Source organism: Erithacus rubecula, assembly GCF_903797595.1.
Source record: "Erithacus rubecula genome assembly, chromosome: 6".
NCBI lineage: Eukaryota > Metazoa > Chordata > Aves > Passeriformes > Muscicapidae > Erithacus > Erithacus rubecula.
This window is the reverse complement of record NC_136688.1, coordinates 45657527-45676361: the sequence shown is the minus strand read 5'-3', so window position 1 is coordinate 45676361 and position 18835 is coordinate 45657527. Positions and strand designations below refer to the sequence as shown.

The 18835-nt window shown below is 41.1% G+C and overlaps 1 protein-coding gene across 2 annotated transcripts in view; it reads left to right on the top strand.

The window, feature by feature from the left end:
* The window catches only part of BTBD7 (BTB domain containing 7), a 50566-nt gene that overhangs the window by 25852 nt on the left and 5879 nt on the right, over nucleotides 1-18835 (top strand). Inside the window, exons 4-11 of one of the 2 annotated variants that reach the window (XM_079309562.1) lie at nucleotides 7070-7278; nucleotides 8427-8502; nucleotides 10747-10907; nucleotides 11218-11361; nucleotides 11592-11705; nucleotides 13174-13363; nucleotides 16620-16798; nucleotides 17451-17873. In XM_079309562.1, the coding sequence (XP_079165688.1) occupies nucleotides 7070-7278; nucleotides 8427-8502; nucleotides 10747-10907; nucleotides 11218-11361; nucleotides 11592-11705; nucleotides 13174-13363; nucleotides 16620-16798; nucleotides 17451-17873 (1496 nt within the window). The remainder of the gene's footprint in view (nucleotides 1-7069; nucleotides 7279-8426; nucleotides 8503-10746; nucleotides 10908-11217; nucleotides 11362-11591; nucleotides 11706-13173; nucleotides 13364-16619; nucleotides 16799-17450; nucleotides 17874-18835) is intronic. The other variant, XM_079309563.1, reaches the window with a different exon arrangement.

The following is an 18835-nucleotide window of genomic DNA, read 5'->3' as shown; positions in this document are numbered from 1 at the left end:
GTTTCCTTCCAGTACACAAAGAAATTTAAAGTTTCAGAAGGAGCAGGAAGTTTTACTATAGTTGAACTATAATATTAAGTTAATTTCTAAATTATATGCACAAGCTAATAATACTTGAGAACAACTCTGTAGATCAGCTGAAAGCCAGAAAGGAAAATTGGTTTAATTTAAAGAGGTAATGCAGTTTCTCAATTTTGTTGCATGCATATATACAACAAGTGCTAAAAGGATTTAATGTGCTTGGGGAATACTAATGAGAGAATTAAATGGTGAGTGAAACCCTCAGTGAGACACTGAATAATTATGCACTGTTTCATAAATGAACAGGGTGCTATTCTTTTCCTCAGATTGGAAACCTAAACTGGAATAACTGTGATCTGGAGGTGCTCTGATGAAGTTACAGCAAAGCAGAAAAGCCATGACAGATAAAGAACTTCCAAGAGAAACTTAAGTAAACTTATAGATAGGAAGATGGCTTTTATTTTCTATGTTAATAAATACTGAAAAATGAGCTGCTGTTTTATTTGGTGCTGAGTTTGTTTCTGCTTGCTTGAAGTTGAGCTCACTTGGATCAGCAGGTCCTAAACTGATATTCTTTTCAGTAATGCACTACAGAACAGTGCTGCTCTGGAATGTATATTCCATGAGTCAGTGGTAACAAGATCTCTACTTTTTCCTGGAAGTTTTCCCCCAGTACAACCTCTAAGAGAGTAAAAAGAAAGGCAGCAGCAGGAGTTGCACTGCAGCAAGTGCAGCAGATCAGGCATGGTCTTGGTGGCCCTCTGGATGAACTGGAGCTGTAGTGTTTTGGGGGTGGTCATAGGGAGAAGGTAGAGGAATGTAATGGCATTCAGGGATTTTCTTCATTCCACAGTAAATCCCTTTCTGACCACAAAAGTAGTGAGATTCAGGGGTGAGGCTGTTGTTACACATAGGGGAGAAATGCAGTAAAATCAGCAACTGTTGAAATATATTAAATTATCAAATACTAGAAAATGTAGGTTTGGCACTCTTTCAGATATTGAAATTCTAGATGTTAGCTTCACCTAATTAGGATTTCACAAATTGGTGCTGCATTCCCTAGCTAGAGGAGAAAGCAGTAAGCACTCTGTAGATCTGTATATGCCAGTGGAGTCAGAATCTAATAGTTTCATACTTAATTTGCAGAGTTCATGTTTAGGTCACTGGTACTGTGCAGACACAGAGGAACTGTTCTGTTATAATCTTATAATCAAAATTAAAAGGAAGCTTATTTGGTCAGGGAAAAGTATATGCCTGCCCGTGACTGAGATGACTTAGAGAGGTGCTTTAGTCGTGACCACTGTTCTTGTTTCTGACTCATCTGTAGCATCCTGTCCTCACTTACTACGATACTTGACATGAGGTAGATGAGAGATCTTAATTTCAGTAGTGTCCATCCATTCCCTAATTTCACAGCTAGCAGACTTGTATGCTGGAAGCTGTCACTCAAACATCAGACTGCTGGAAGTTCTGCAGAGGGATGTGGAAGAGACAGCATTGTGTAGGTGTTGGAGGCCACTGACAGGCAGTTCTCCTGACATCTCTCTGTTTGGACCACTGGCAGTGTTTTTCCACTTTAGTGCAGCAGGTGTCCAGTTCTGCCCAAGTACTGACTGATCCCATCAGCTGGCTTCACAGTAGCTGATGTCTTAAGTTTCTTCTCTAGATTTCCACACCCTCAGCTAAAGTTTTTTGTTTCAGATCACTCCTGCTAGCCAATTGCAAACTTGCTAATGCTTGTTTCCCTGGTTTCCTGGAAAATATTTTGGGCTTACTTTGTTAAGTCTGGATACTCTTTTTCCAATTCATTTTTCTCGATTTCACTCAGATTTGCCTGGGTTTTTGTAAATGAGTGTCAAGTGAAGTTGATGTATTTTAAAGCTTCTGATCAGCTGTTTATTTTCAACAGATTTTAATTTGATTTGTCTTCAGGGACCTTTCTAAGTATTCAGATGTTGTAATTTTTCTTCAGTTTCAGCAGATGATTCAGCTTTGACTATTTCCATGGAAATTTTCCCATTCCTAACACAGTGCTTTTTCTGATTATTGTGATTTAATAGATAGTTTCCCTATGGTGAAGATGGTGATATGTATGAGTATGTGCAATGAATCTTGACTGTCCAAGTAAAGCAGGACAACCTTTATATAGAATTTCTTCTGCCTTCATCCTAATGTGTTTTAGCTGAGGATTGTCACTCATGTTTCAAGAGAAACTGAAATGGATCTTTGAATGAACTAATTCAAGTAAATGAGCTAATCAGCAAGTATATCTGGTCAATAGAGCTGATCATACTGAAACATTTGTACCTAGTAGGATTGACTCTGCTTTTAGGGGTGCTCTGGTAGTTGTTACTGTCAGAACTGAGACTCTTCAGGGTTTTCACAGAGGCTGTGAGGATTACAGCCCTCTCCAGGAGATTGGAGCACATTCCTTAGTGGAACATTTCTGTCCTCTGTCTGCCTGTTTCTGCCCTCTGCTGCAGTTTTTCTGTCTTCATGTTAACTTGCTGCTCTCTGTCAGCTCTACTGGTGCACTTATTTTAACACACTTACTCACAAAGATTGGGTTTAATATCAGTTACCCTTGCTCTTCTGTAGCACAGTTACTAAAATCTGATTAGTTCCCTAATCCTGTTCATTACCCATTGTTAAAATGTTCCCCACTTCCAGTCTTACTGTACTGCCCTGCTGTTGCAGGGAAGTTTGCCTTCAGACATGTTAGTTTTATAGGACAGCTATATTATATATGTGAATCCTTTATTGCATCTTGGCCCTGTTGCCCATTGTCATGAATAGTCCCCCTGAGGTGGTGGGACAGAATGTTTTGCTGTGATAGGCTTTTGGATACTGGGATCTTATGAAATAGCTTTGCCTGAGAATCTTTTCTGTCACCTGATTCAAAGAAGTTTTCTAAAGTAAGACTGACAAAAAAATAACTAAATTTCCAACTTTTTGCTTTCCTTTAGGTGTTGAGTGTACTCTTGGTAAGTGTAAGAACTTAAAACTTTATTGTAAAGCCATATTCAGTAGCACAGTGTTTGATCCAGAAGCAGATACTACCTGACATCAAAAGTGCTCTTGATCTTAGGAGAAATACTGAAATGCCAGGGATCCTATGGTAGCAGTATTAAATCCACATTCAAAAAAATTCAAAATCTATGAATGTGATTGCCAGCATAGTCTCTCCTAATGTGACAAGCTTAAAAAACATTGAATAGCTTCTAGATTCCACTTTAGCCATAAGATGAAATCTTACCACTTTTTTTTTCATTGACTCCACTGGTGTGCACATGTTTAGGGGGAAAGTCTTCACCACAGAGTGAGTTATATCAAGCTAACAGTTTGGTAGTAAAAACTTTGCTTAATACCACTTTTGCTAATTGTTTAAGGCAGTTGTCTCCAGTAGGTCTGTCAGCTCTCCTGATCCCAAGCCACTAGCTAGAATGCTAAACATGGGCTCAAGCTATTTCTGTCTAGAAGGACTGTGAGACTGCATTTGAGAGAGAACTGCAGCAGCAGACAGGACTTGATGGTAGGCAGGGTCTATAGGCATCCAGCAAAAGGAATGCATGGAATAGCAAAATTTGTGCAAAATGATAGTTATCTTTGCTTTTTGTAGTTTCCAGGTTGAATCTCTGAAGGATAGTAATGGTCACAGAAGCCTGTGGGACACTTGAGATGGATCTTGGGAAGGCTGTTGGTGCCTGAGTATTAAAAAATAGTATTCACATGAAAAAAGGTTCTATTCCACTGTGAAGAGCAATATTGTGGCTATTAGATGACTACTTTTTTTGCCAAGTGGCTGATTGTTAAAGCAGGAAAAAACTTCTGCCAAAGAAGAAAGGAAATTGGATTCCTTCCATAGCTAGAATTGGGTTGCCCCAATTTATTTAGAAGCTCAGAAAACACTTTAATTATTACCTTATGCTTACTTCAGAAGAAATACTTTTAATAATCCCACACTTCTGACCCATTGCTAAAATTACTTGGGAAAAAGGCTGTTTTATTTGTTAGTCATCCTTAATGAGCCTTTCACCTAATGTTATATTATTATTGTGAGTTGTGCAATAATTGAACTTGACAGAAGAATTGAGACTGAGCTGATGCACTGTTTCTATAAATCGGTGTTGCTCAGATCTTTGGAACTGCATTTCTGGTGCCTTTTCAGGGGGGAGGCATCTTTACTTCAAAAATAAATGTCACATGAAATACTAGGAATGGCATTAATTTTGAGATAAGTCTCTGCTCTTGTAGTTTGAATTTCCTGGTGACTGATTTCAGTGTGTGGTTTGCTTTACTGCCTTTGAAATGGAACAGTCTTTATGTGTGATGTTTAGAGTTCAGGGGAAATGCAGTTTCTGCTGAAGTCAGCTTGCATGCAAGCAGAATAATTGCATGGAAAAAAATTGTGTTAGGATTTAGCAGGGAAAGGCTGAGTGCAGATGACTCTAAATAATGGTTTCAAACTATTTGTTTTCTTATTCATGGGAGTCAAACTCCTCTCTTAAGCAAATTGCAACTAGTCACCGCTTTCATTCATGTGCCAGGTTTGTTGCTAATTTAACATTTTCCTTTCTTGAGCCCCAAAAGGAAAGCTGAGAAACTCGCATGACAAAGTTAAATGCAATGTCAGCCCTTTGCTGTTTGGGTAAAAATGGATCCTGAAGTGGAAAGCTTCAAACTTCATTTACTCATGTTTCTGACGTATGCCGAAGTATTTTGAGCTTGTTTTGATGATAAGTTGGGTTTTGGATGGTTGTTTCTTGTTTGTTTGTTTAAGACTGTTTCTCAGATTCTTGACTAGAACTTTAAGACTTAAGACTTCATCCTTTAGGAATCTGGGGAATTCCCCTATCTAGAGGGGGCAGTTTGACTAACCTGTACCTCAGCCCATGGGGTGTATTTCAGAGCAGTTCTCATTCTCTGCTCTTACTGTACTGGAGGTCACTGGAGTGATGTTCCAAGTGCCTCCAACCCATCTTTGCTGCCTGTGCACTGCTCACTTAAGGCCAGTGCTTGCCATGCAGCTTAGAGGTCAATACCTATAATGAGGCATCTGTTCTTACTGGTAGTGGTAATGATAATGTGTAACCTCATGGAGATAGGTGGCTCTGAGAAGTGCCACACTATTTCATTAATGGTGAAGGACAAAGCAGTTGTGTTGAAACATGACTCACCACTCATCCCTTTGTGAGAAGCAAATGGAGAGTCTGTCTGGGGATTCACAGTGTAATGCTGCATTGGTTAGAAATATGTGTGCTTTGGGTAGCCCTTCTGTCAGTGACTGCATTCAGTCTTCCTTTTCTCAGGTGAATCAGACGTGAAAAAAAATATCATCCAGCTGTTTATTGAGGAAGGTTTTGCTTAAATATCAACTAGTCTAAATCTCTATACATTCAGGCATATTCCTGAAAAAAAAGCTAAAGCAAAGCTTAGAAAATTTTATTGATAGAATATTGTTCTTACAGTTACCACATTGTGGTTGTTATGGTATTGGATATAAATATGTGTGTCTAATAGGACAGGTAAATTTATAACCAGTCTCATGATTAAACTGTTGCTCTCTACTACCTTCTTAACCCTCCTGTTTAAATTCTCATTTTAGTGACTTCTAAGTAGTAGCTCCTTTGACAGATTCCCTCCTACTTGAAGAAGAAGCTTGTTCACTTGTTACTACCTACTCCTTGAAAACATATCTTTCACATTATTAGTTAAAGTGGAAGTGGAATGAATGCTGTATATTCTGTATGCTGTCTTTTGTAGAAAAGTAAGATTTCTCTTTTGTTTTCTCTTGTTGCTAGTGTGTTTTATCTATGTATGCAGCCAGTGCAAAAAGATCTAGCATCAGGAGACCTGTCTTTGTCTTGACTAGGATTGAGATTACTGTGTTAAACACTTTTTTACTCAGCTTAGTTCAAGAGCTCAGTAATGCGATACATATCCCTAAAGAATGAAGTTTAGTTTTTAGGTATCTTTGAAACTGAGAGAAAAGTGGTGATGTATAAGAAATAAAATTGCTGTGTAGACATGTAGCTCTCAACTGTCTGAGGACTTCTTACAGGCAGGCATAAGCACAGCTGTAATTTTGTGGCTGTAGTGGGTTGAGACTGGAATGTATAATTCTGAGAAATTTTTCTTTAAATTGCTATCTTTGTGCTAAACCAGAGGTACAAATGAAATCAGCAAAGTACTATTGGAGACTTCAAGTTATCAACATGGTGGTACCATCTGTCTTAACTCCATAGTCCCAGGTACTCATGTTTTCAGCCCTCCCAAAGTATATCTTCCCTCATTTCTTCCAAATCAGCTCCATTTCCCTTCAGGAGTTTTAACTATACTCTCTCTCCTTCAGAAGATATGTACCCTCTAAAAGAGTAGATCCTAATAAAGCAGTGGGTAGGGAGGGAGCTGTAGCAGACTCCATAAATCTGCCTCCCTTCTGCTTCCCTGTCAGAGGATGTGCTCCCTGTTCTGGCACCTCTGGATACTGAGGCCATCGTGGTGGCCTGGAGCAGCCATCCACTGCTTCCTGCCTTCTCTGTGAGTCAGAAAATGATGCTTTGCTGCCCTCATCCTGTACCAAGTAGCCGAGTACCCACACTGTTGTAGCCTGTGTTTCTTCTCCTCTGTGTGGTCTGTCTCAGGTGGCTCCATGACCCAAGTGATACAAGCGAAAATCCCACCTTTGTTACAGTTCATGGGTTTGTGTGACTCTGCTGCAAACAATAGTGACTCGAATCCTCAATGTTAAAATGTGTTACACATTCAGATAACCAAAGGGGATTCTGATTGTGTTGAACCAGCTTTACAGTTATTTATCCAGGCATGCCAGCAGCCATGATGCTTCATATGCCTTTAGAAAGTAAATAATGTATATTGGAATCATAAATTATAACCTTGATCTGTAGGTTACCCTGTAGGGCACCCTACAGATCTTTACTCTCACTGGGTATAAATAACCCCTTCTGTTACAGATTTGCCCACATGTATTATTCCTTCAGGGTGAAAGGGTCTATGTAACAGCACTGTTGCTGCCCTTGTTTTGTAGGCTGTGAAGATATTATTGCTGAGAGCATCTCTCTGGACACCTTGATTGCCATTCTGAAGTGGAGCTCTCAGCCCTACGGCTCCAAGTGGGTGCATCGCCAAGCACTGCATTTCCTCTGTGAGGAGTTCACCCAGGTCATGACTTCAGAGGTTTTCTACGAGCTCAGCAAGGACCACCTGCTCACAGCTATTCAGTCTGACTATTTACAGGTAACCTGCAGTGCAGAGAACAGCTGGTCCTGCTAGAGGCAGGATGTCTTGTACCATTGCTTGGAAATGCTTGGGAGTAGTTGGTTTTAAATTGTGGGCTGAAGAGAGTTTGTATGCACTAAGCACTCCTTCTGTAATATGTGAAAAAATGAAATGGAAGTGGTGATTAAGAAAATAGTTTTGTTCTTGGCTTGTAACACAACCCAAATGTGGTATATGCTGTTGCTTACAAGTCTAATAATAGTTTATAAATGAATGCAAATTATTTTAAACAAAGCATTTCTGAACCTAACATTTGCCTTGCCTGTTTAAGAGATTTATAAAATTACATGGTGGGAATAGTTTTGCTGTAACAGCACACATGCTAATTTGGGGCAGTGGGAGCTAATCAACTAGAAATGGCTTGGAAAACTCAATTTATTTTCATGGAGAGAGAAAAATATCTTCTCTAACAGGTATTGCAGAATTTTTTTTCCCCTCTGACTTGCCTTCAGTGATTGTGTGTTTCTAGGGGGAGAGAACCGTACTGGCCAACAGAAAGATTCTGAATTTTTGCAGCTATTGCTTTCAGGGGACACATCTGTATAATGATGACCACCCTTTAATAGCTTAAAGATTACTATTTTTTTTTTTAACTACATTCATCTCAATTTCACTTTTTTTATGAGAGTTAAGTGCTAGAGATTATTTAAAGTCTTTTTTAAAAAGTTTTGTTCACTTGAAACACTTCAGAAATTACAGTTAACAGTACTGTTGATCTTCCACGAGAGCTTATATTGCTGAATTTGCAATGGTAAACAAAAGTTTGAAACACCCAGAGGTAGAACTGTCCCCTTTAATTAAATTTAGTAATTAAAACTTTATACTGTAAGTTTTCATACTAAATAATTTTTTTCCTTCTGTACAAAACTTCCTCCTCTTCCTAGGGATTCAGTAAGTAATATGAATCTAGAAATTATGGTGGTGATATACCTGTAGCAAAGCTTAAAATATTAGGAGAAATTGGAAAGCAGATCATAAAGTGCAAAAACTTCATGCTTAGGTACAGCTGTGTTTCTTTAGAGCTGTGAAAGGTCTGTGTTTTTTTCTTTTGTGTGTGTGCATGTGACATTAAGCATATACAGATTATTGACTTTCTTTTTCTACAGGCAAGTGAACAAGATATTCTTAAATATCTGATTAAATGGGGAGAACACCAGTTGATGAAGAGGATAGCAGATCGAGGTGAGGATCCTTTAAACCATGAAGTACTAAACCAAATGAACCAAAATTTATGGCAGTTCTATTTTGTGAGTCTATTTTCTGTAACTCCCTAAGTTCCCTGTAACTTAGGAAAATTCAATCTACTTTGTCCATAGTATAGTCAAAAGAAAGCAAATGCTCTTGCTTTGTTTAAAGGTTTTGTTATCTAAAATGAGAGCACAGCATTCTGAGGAAGATGGGATTGTTTAGCCTGAAGAAGAAAAGGCTTAGAGGGGATCTTAGCAGAGTCTATAAATATCTAATGGCAGGAAGCAAAGAAAATAGAACAACACTTTTCACTTGGCACCCAGGAGAAGATAAGAGGCAATGAGGCATTAACTGAAATGCAAGAAATTGAGAAGGTGGTCAGACACTGGCACAGGTTACCCAGGTTAGTTGTGGGGTCTTCATCCTTGGAGGTATTCACATCCCAGCTGGATGCAGTGAAAGGCAATGTGTTGTACCTTACCAGGGGAGGTGTGGGAAAAGGCCGTTGGTTGTGACTGTACCAAACTTTCAGAGGTCCTTTCAACCTCTATGACTGTCTGATTTTGAAGTCTGCTTCCTGTTGTCTCAATTAATTTTCTTGTAGCTAATTAATCCGATAAAATCCCCCTGCAGTATCTTGTTATGCAGGCTTCTCACAGTAGTCTTACTCTTAGTTTACTGTGTCAGCCTTTCACTTGAGTTTGAGTGTCTCTCCAACAGGAATCTGTGATAGTGAGAAACAGCCAACAAGTGGTACCAGTGTTTTCCCTAAAGTAGATGTAAATGTATTTTTATGAGCCTAGATGCACATGATTGCTATAGTGGCAAATAGCAAATGCAAGGATCCTGTAGTTCACCTGCACTACAAAGTGTCAGTCACACAGTGCCACAAGTGGGACAGAAAGGGAAGAACCTGCCTGAGTGAAAACAGAGCAGTCACAGTCTAACTGCTGTCTTGGGAAGGCTGGCCATGCTTTTGAAATCCACTTTTACTGCTTGCAATACAACTGCTTTGTCATGGACATGTTTTATGAAATATGACAAAAAGCTAGTTCAAGGATGTGCTTCTATTGTCCTGAGTGCATATTTACCTATTTCCAAAACAGGATTGATTTTCCAAGTGTTTGTCCTAGAGCACATTAGAACATAATGGTGCCAGTTAAACAGTAACAGACTTGGGCTGGGACAGAAGCTGCTCCTTTGGGATCACTGCACAGCTTCTTGCTCTGGAATTCATTAAGTAAACAGCTCACATCTCTTATCTGGGATCGTTAGATAACACAATGAACAAAAGCAGAAATAGACGCCAAATTCTGTCAGATTAGGGCCAGATTTGGTCTAGTAATTTCATCTAAATTCCTCAGTGGCACTCCTTATATTGCAGCTCTGAATGTGTGATGGTGTCACTAAAATGCCTCAGAGCATTAGAGAATGTAGTGAGCTGTGGCCAAAACTTGAGCTGTGTGCACCATGTGAGTGTGGGTATATCTGTCAGGTTTCCTCAAAAAGGGAAGCTAGTCAGTCAAATTCAGGATAGGCACAATACCTAAAATATACGTGTGGGCTCTGTGGCCATCTTGCTGTCTCCAGAAAGATGCCACCTCTGGTACAGATAGGTATCCTGAGACCATGAGAGCAATTTGAGTGGGCTTGACACCGTGTTACTGAAGTGGTTTCACAAGAAGCTAGAATAATGTATCCCTGAGGACTCTTCAGACCTTAATTTGTAGAAAGTCTAAAAATTGCTGGGGAAAGGCAGAGGAGCTACAGGAAAGAGTCCTTGGGGGAACTGCTAGCAGAAAGGTACAACTGCTTTCATAGCATAGCTCTTAATAGAGCTTTCCAAATGTTTATTATAAATGCTATGTTTGTATTTTCTGCCTGGCTTACACTTTGAAACTGGCAGCTGTGCCAATGAGCTGGGCTGGTATAAACTGAACCTGTCTCATGGATGCTTCATGTAAGATTTTCAGGTGTGAGGTAGAATCATAGAATCCTTTAGGTTGGAAAATACCTCCAGGATCATGGAGTCCAACCTTTGACCAATCCACCACCCTGTCAACATAGCAGCAAGTGCCATGTTCAGTTGTTAGTTTTGTGGAACAGTGCTGATGAGTGCTACTGATAGAAAATGAGAATTTCCCTTCCTTTTCTATAACTTTCTGTAAGCCCTGTACCTCCCACTATCCTCTTTAAACTTTCTGATGAAAACTTATCATGTCTTATTCCTTCCCACAGAGCCTAATTTACTCAGTGGTACTGCTCACAGTGTGAATAAAAGAGGTGTGAAGAGGAGAGATCTTGATATTGAAGAGCTGAGGGAGATCCTGTCTCCACTTTTACCTTTTGTCCGCATTGAGCACATCTTACCCATGAACAGTGAAGTACTGAGTGATGCAGTAAGTCAGTAGTCTCATGCAAATACCATCTCTGGGTTCTTTGTACTTCACATGTTACAGTGTTCAGGTGTGAAGTTTTCTTGCTTTGGTGGGTGTTGGTTTTTATTTATTTTAAAGATGAATTTCTATAATGTTATCATTGAGAGTAATAGATGTATAACACTCTGGTTAGGTTTTGCCTTCTTTAAATCTATCAAAAGGGTAAAGAAAAATCAGCGGTGTAAGGATTCAGTGTAAAAAATACATTTATTGCAAGTTTTTACCGTATTAATATTTAAAAACCCTTAAAACTCTTTCTTGATTCTTAAAGATGAAGAGAGGCCTGATTAGTACTCCTCCTTCAGACATGCTACCAACATCAGAAGGTGGAAAGTCAAATGCCTGGCTGCGGCAAAAAAATGCTGGGATATATGTGCGGCCAAGACTGTTCTCACCGTATGTGGAGGAGGCTAAGGTAATATCAGCAACACTTGACTGTTCTCACATTGGAGTCACCAGGGGGTTCTGTAAACAGGGAAAGATTTTGGGATGTTTTGTGTCTCTTTACATGTACTGGCCTAAAATACTAACATTTTCAGTTTAACAAGACTTACAAGATTGATCACCAGGCTCAAGTCTCTAGAACTGGTCAGAAAAATTTCAACAAAATTTTTTTTTGTCGAAATTGAAATGTTTGCAAGACAGATCTTGATGAAATTCCACCGGAAACAAAGCAGCGTTCTGAGGGAAACCTCCCTGGTTTCCAGCCAGTTTGCCGGCCCAGCTCCTCGGCAGCCCTCCTGGCAGGCGGATGGCAAGGTGAGAGCCTGGGAGTCCCAGTCTGCAGCTAGTCAGCAACCCTGGTGCCAGCTCTTTCAGGCTCCCCAGCTCCCACCAGAGCTGGCTGGGGAACTGCTGTTCCACTCAGCAGAGGACTGATGTTTCATCTTCTTGTTTGAATCAGAACATACCCAAAATCTTGTGATCCTCCGCAAAATGGAATAAATATCCTGTGTCCAAGTTGAATGAAGTCCTTTGTTTCCCTCTCAGGCAGTCGCTTCCCTGTTTCATTTCTTGCATGAGCACTGTCATGCCAAAGTCCTGTCGCATCTCTGGTGGTGGCGTTTGTGGCAGGGTGGAGATGGTGCTGTGTGGGGCAGGAATGTGCCACGTTCTGTTTGACAGAATGGGAGCCTTTTGTGTCACTGACCAATGCCACCTCTTCAGGCAGCTGTGACTTGAGAGCTTGTGAGTCCCAGCAGTGCAGGTGGCAGCAGAATGAGGGTTAGGCAAAGCTGTGTACACTCACATCACCTGCAGACTCTGACAGCTGCTCTGGTCAGTTTGGAGCTTTTGCCCTGTGCCTAGGAGAGAAAATGTTTTCTAAAGGCATAAAATGTTGTTGATGTCCTCTGTAAGGAAAGGGAAGAAATAAAACTATTTTGCATTTTGGGCGCAGCATTTAGGGAGTGCGAGGTGGCACTAAAACAGCAAAGGAAGACTAGCTGGTTAAAATGTTCTCGTTGTGTCTTGGATTGCTAAAACCAACAAAAACATGGTGAAAGCTGACTCTTACTTTTCAGGTGTATGCAGTGAACATGCTTTAGTATTTATCCAAAGTAAAAACTGCATTCTAGCAACCTCCATACCCCTGTCAGAATTCCTACTTGTTAGTACTGGTTTCATATTATACTGTGTAATATTTTTTAAAGCATTTTAAAGCTTTTTAACCGTACGGAGAGGACTCATACGTAGTCTCTGGTAACTTTACTGCTCCTATAGATAGTTTAATTATTGTAAAATGAAAAAAATGCAAATGAGTGATATTTGATTTTGTTTTTTTCACTCCCCTGCTAGTCTCCCTTTTTTTGAAATAAATTTGTTTGATCTTAATTAAGAAGCTTCAAAGGCTAGGCATAAATCCTTTTCTATTCTTTAAGATATCTGAGGAAAACATGTTTCATTTTCAGGCTAGTGCCTTCTGCTCAGTGGCACAGAAAATTGAGACTCATAGGCAGTAATTGTTTTAAGTCCAGAGGGGGTCTGGCCTTGAGAATCTGACAGGTTAAAACAAACAAAGCATCCTTCCCAAACCATTCTCCCACCTGCTCGTAGCTCTGAAACTCAGCTATGATCACAGCTGGAAAACTGCATAGAAAATGCTGCTGAAAAGCCAGAGGTTGTTTGTGAGCTGGCAGTTACTGTGCTGTAGGCATGGCTGGGCTGTGCTTGCAGCAGTGGCAGGGCTGTGGCAGTGCCCTGATGAGAGCCTGGGCTGTCGTTGCAGTCGGTGCTGGATGAGATGATGGTGGAGCAGACCGACCTCGTGCGCCTGCGCATGGTGCGGATGTCCAACGTGCCCGACACGCTGTACATGGTGAACAACGCCGTGCCCCAGTGCTGCCACCTCATCACCCACCAGCAAGTCAGCACCAACCAGAGCAGCCCTCCCTCAGTTATAGCCAACGAGATCCCAGGTGAGCTGCTGACAGCTTCCCCTGCCTGTGTGCGTGCTTGGGCCTGGGGGCAGTGAGTGTCACCTTATTGAACAGCATCATTTCCTCAGAGAGTGATTCTGCACCAGGAACACTCCTTTTGCTTTGGTCTGTCCTAAAGACCTTAACTGGTTTTGGAGGGCAGTAACTAATTAGAGAGCAAAACCCTTGGACTGGTTAAACGCAGTAGAACACCTGCTGGAGCCTGGCTCTCTATTCTCAGAATTTTCTACAGGGTTCTCAGTTATCTGCAAACTGATTGTCTGCTGTAGGTAAGATCTGTGAGTCTGGAAAATTTCTTTAAAAAATCAAAAGCTAGAGAACATAACTTGAAATCAGCTGAACTCAGTATGCCAAAAAAGTACTGGAAGTGGGCACTCAAAACACATTTACTTCAGTTTACCAAATCTACTTTAGCTTTGAAGCCAAACCAGCTTAATTCCTTGTGGAAAAATGTGTCAGAGTACATTTTTATAGGCTCAAATAAATATGTCCTCTCTTGACTTCAGGATGATTGGTGTGACATTCCCTACAGGCAAGCTAGGAAAATACATACTAAATATATTTTGTCATTTATGGATATTATCTTTTTGTGTCAGACTAGAAGAATGTATCTAGTGGAGTTCCTAAAGCATTTAGCTTTTCCTGCCTTTCCCCTGTCCCATTAATACTCAGTGTGCATAGAGAAAACACTGGCAAAACTTGCAACTGATGACAAGTTGGAAGGGTCAGTTGATGTTTTAGAGTGCAGGATTAGATAGCTAAATGACCAAGATTAAGTTTTATTTCAGTGAAGGAAGTGGAAATCACTGTGCCTATGGCATTCCCCATTTTATAAGCTCTTTGTGTATCAATTATGTCTCTCCTCAGTCAACTACATTGAAAGGAGGTAGATAAGCTATTCTTACAGATGTTAGAGCCAGGACAAAAGTAATGGATTGAAATTGCTGCAAGAGAATTTAATTTGAAGTATTAGGAAGATTTGAAACACTGTTTAGTTATAAGATTTCTAGGAAAATTTGTAAAATGGTTTTGATCTGTTTGCTTCTGGGAAGAAGCTTGATAAAGCTGAAAAGGAGCTTCTGAAAACTTCTGTTTGAAAAATTTGATAAAAGTACCAATTGTTTGTTTAGTAATTTGGAGCTCTCAGCAGTTTACTTGGACTTTCCTCCCCAGAAAAGTGTAAATATACTTTCCATTAATTGAATATAAAGTATTTCTTATTAGATAGGGCTTTGATAACACCTTGCTCCATCTTCATTTCCAAAGAAGTTGAGAAAGGCAACTCAGAGGTCTTCAGTGTTCTCATGTTCCTAAAAAATCTGGCTCTATTTACAAGCATGAGACATCTTGACCAATCTGAAACTCCCCTGCATCTTGGTTCTGGACAATTTAATAGGTAGGAATTATTGCTAGTCCTTTGATTTGAACACAGATTTGAGCTCTGAGCTTGGCCAGTAGTTGGAGTGCAGGAATTGTGTCCTGGCAACTGTCTGCTCTGCTTAGTCCTGTAATTAAGCAAAAGAATGGATTGGTTTGCCAATGCCTTTTTGCTAGAATGGGCAGATGGGACCCAGTCAATGTGAGGAGGTTAAAGGCTGTAAAGCTCTGTCTTGTGCAGGAACCCCTCCTGAAGCATGGATGGAGCACGGGCAGTGCTGGGGAGAGCTGGGCAGCGTCACCTCCGTGTCCTGGGGGATTCACAGCTGGGCTGTGCCCTCTGTCCCTGCTTCTCCTTGCCAGATCCCACTGCCTGGGGACTGGGTTTGCACAAACCTGCTGGCAGCGTGTGCTAGTGCTCCTCCTGCAGCACTGCTGTAAAATGAGTTCAGCTGGAGCCTGCTCTGTTTGAGGCCAGGTTCTGCAAGTGGTTGGGCTTCTTCACACATTTTCCAGTTTCAGTCTGAGTTAGAAATCCTGCAAATGAGAGGATTGTATTTTTTTATATACATAATCTTTCTTCCATGTGTTTCTGATAAATAATAATTTAAAAAAAACCAAAATAAACCCGAGTTTGAGAAGACATTATTTTTTAATGAAAACCTTATATAATTTTTATGCCTACTAGTTTGGAGAACTGCTTCAGACCTCTCTTAGATCCTCTTCTTTAAGTATTAGCAAAATGCTGACTGTAGCTAAACATCTGGCTGTTAAATCATGATTTTTCAGAAGAATTTAAGTGTGTGTGGGGTACCATAGAAGACTTATTTACAAGCCTTGAAGGCTGGTTAGAAAGGGTTTCTTCCCTCTCCTCTCAGTACAGGAACTCCACTGAGGGGGGGAATATTTTGCACTGCATATATTCCTTCACATACCAATGTAAACTTTGTGAAATTGGGACCAGTTGTAATTATGTGATATTGGGTTTTCTGCTTCTCTGTAATGCAAATGTCCTTTCACACTCACTGTATGATCTGCTTAATTTTTATGAGTTTTCATTACAGACATCTGGTCATGGTAATACATAACACTTGTAAAGCTGGTAAAGGATCAGATGCCAGGACTTAAACACTTAGAGATCTGGATTTGTCTTCTCTATTTATATGCACATTTTCCTTAGGACAGAAACACCACAGAGAAATATAATTCATCATCAAACAGAAGTAAGAAGTGGCAGGAGAAAGTTTTGCAATAGGATAAATACCCAAAATTATACATTACTTTCTTTTGGAATGGTTTTTTAAAAATTATTTCAATATGACTGCATAAAACAACATAATTTTAACAGGCTTTTTTTGGCTTACAGTTTGTGTAACTTTTGTAAAATGCTCTTTCTCTAGTTACATGCTGGTGTTATGGTCTTGTGATTGTTGAACTGCATTACAAGTATGAAGTATGCCAAAAAAATCAATGAATTCTTGGCCTGTGCAATTCATCAGGGAACATTCAGTTGTTATTTAAGATATCCTGCCCCCACCTCAAATCATGGAATTCCTGCATCATAAGGGGTTTGCAAAGAAAGCCCCATTTGTGGCTCATTCTAGCAGAAGCTGGAGAACCGGTGTATGTTTTTATCATTTGTATGATGTGTGTCGTCCCATGTGGCTTAATGATGCTCCATGGAACACGTGTAAGTTGAACAGTTCTTGGCAGAATGCTTCTTAAAGGAGAAAAAGCCAAGGCAGCCTGATGTTAGATTTTTCCTTCAGAGCAAATCCAACCATTGCAATCAAACTTCCTGTCTCACAGTTGAAAGAAGGACTCTCTTACCCGCACCCCATCTCTGTCATCCCTGCAGTTCCAGGTCTCCTGGTTGTGAAGGAGATGATCAGGAGGCTGCAGGAGCTGCGCCACACGGAGCAGGTGCAGAGAGCCTACGCTCTGAACTGCGGGGAGGGCGCCACCGTCAGCTACGAGATCCAGATCCGCGTGCTGCGCGAGTTCGGCCTCTCGGACGCTGCCGCCGAGCTCCTGCAGGTATGAGGAGTGGCTGTGCAGGACCCTGGGGGACCTGCCTCCCTACCCTGCAGTAGGAGGGCTTGCAGTGCATACATGCAGGTGCACAATTGCTTTGAAATGCCTGTGGGACTGTTCAGGTGCAAACGCCAGTTGCATTTGATGTATGTGATGTTATAAAGCTCTAAGTGAATGTATAATAGTTTTCTCAAGAGTCACTGTTGTTCAGGAGGCTCTTACTGACAGAGATTTTTGGGGACAAAATAAAACTGCTGAAGAGAGAGTTGATGAGAACAGTAGAACCATAACTTGAAACCTAGATTATTATTTATTCTTAAAACAGAGAGGAGAAAAAATGGTAACTTATGCTGTAGGTCTGCACAGTACTTGTCAGTACTGGGAAACTGAAAATCCCTCTTCTGTTTATACATTCATGCTAAAGCAAATGCATTTGTTGGTCAACTTAGCATGAATCTGATGCTGCTTGTCTTACTTTTTAAAAATCCAGTCTATTTTGTGCGGTAGCTGTAGTCACCATGAGTGTTGGTGAGCTTGTATGTAGCACAGCCAGGCAGTTGCAGTATTAGCAAGTTTCTGAGAGTTCAGTTTGGGAGATTTTTCTAGATTGCTTCCTATTTTGTCTTGTTACATTCCGGGTTTCTTACCTTTGCAGAATCCTCACAAATTCTTCCCTGATGAGCGATTTGGGGATGAAAGCCCACTGCTGACAGTGAGACAGTCTGGACGATGTCGCGTCAACAGCACTCCCACTGCAGAAACCATGTTTACAGAACTGGACTCTTTCGTGGCCTTCCATCCACCACTGCCCCCTCCTCCACCTCCATACCACCCACCAGCAACTCCTCTTCACAACCAGTTCAAAGTGGGCTGGAAACAAAGGGTGCCAAGTCAACATCCCTCCCGCTCCTTCTCCTACCCGTGCAACCACTCTGTGTTCCACTCGCGGGGCGCCCCCAAGGCGGCGCCGCCCGTTTACCTGCCGGGCGCCAAGGCGGCGCCGCCCGACTGCGCCAGCAGCGCCGCGCTGGGCCGCCAGACCGTGGCGGCAGCCGTGATGGCAGCTGAGAAACAGGCAGTAAGTGCTGCCATTTCTCCTCTTTTGCTCGTTTCTGGCTGCTCAAAGTACCTCATCGTAGGAGCTGCAGAGAATTCTTACGATGAAGCGACTTGGCTTTGTTAATTAAGAAGGGCGTCTCTGTTGGTTAGGTTTTTCTCCCGAACTGTCTGTCAGCATTCTCTGTCCCAAAGGCATGCCCTAATCCCTGGGAGAGCAGACATTCCAGGGCAGGAGCATTAGTGGAGGGGCAAATGGCACTCAGGAATCTTCTGAACCCATAGAATCACAGAATATCCTGAGTTGGATATTCATGGTCTGTTCCAGTGCCCAGCCACTCTCTGAGTGAAGAACCTTTTTTCTAATATCCGATCTAAACTTCCCCTGACACAACTTCAGGCCATTCCCTCAGTCCTGTCACTGGTCACAAGAGCTCAGTGCCTGCCCCTCCTCTTCCCCTCACTGAAAGCTGTAACTGCAGTGAGGTCTCCCCTCAGTCTCCTCCATGCTGAACAGACCAAGAGACCTCAGCTGCCCATTGTATGACAAGTGTAGTTTGCTCTACACTAAAACAAAGCATAAGCCAACTTCAGTTGTAGACTGCACGCTGTAATTCACAGGTAGAAGTAGTGGGAATATTTTGGCTCTTTACAGGTAAGTAGTCTGAAGTAAACAGGTTCCCTTTATACATGTGTGAAGAGTATGAGAGCTTTACAGCTGGGAAGTATTTGAAAAGGAATTGGCAAGCAGAAACTGGTAATTGCTGATACAAAGGGGTTTGTTACAGCATTTAAAAACAGTCATTATAGTTGCTGAACTACAGTGTGATGCAATAAAAACAATGAGCTATAAGATATCCAGTAAAGACATAGCTTTGTGAAATGCAGGAAGTGCTGAATGAAGAATTTGGTAATTTATTTCTGCAGTGAAAAAACTGTCAGTGCATAGTTGAAGGACTGCAGATTTGATCCTTGAATTCTGAC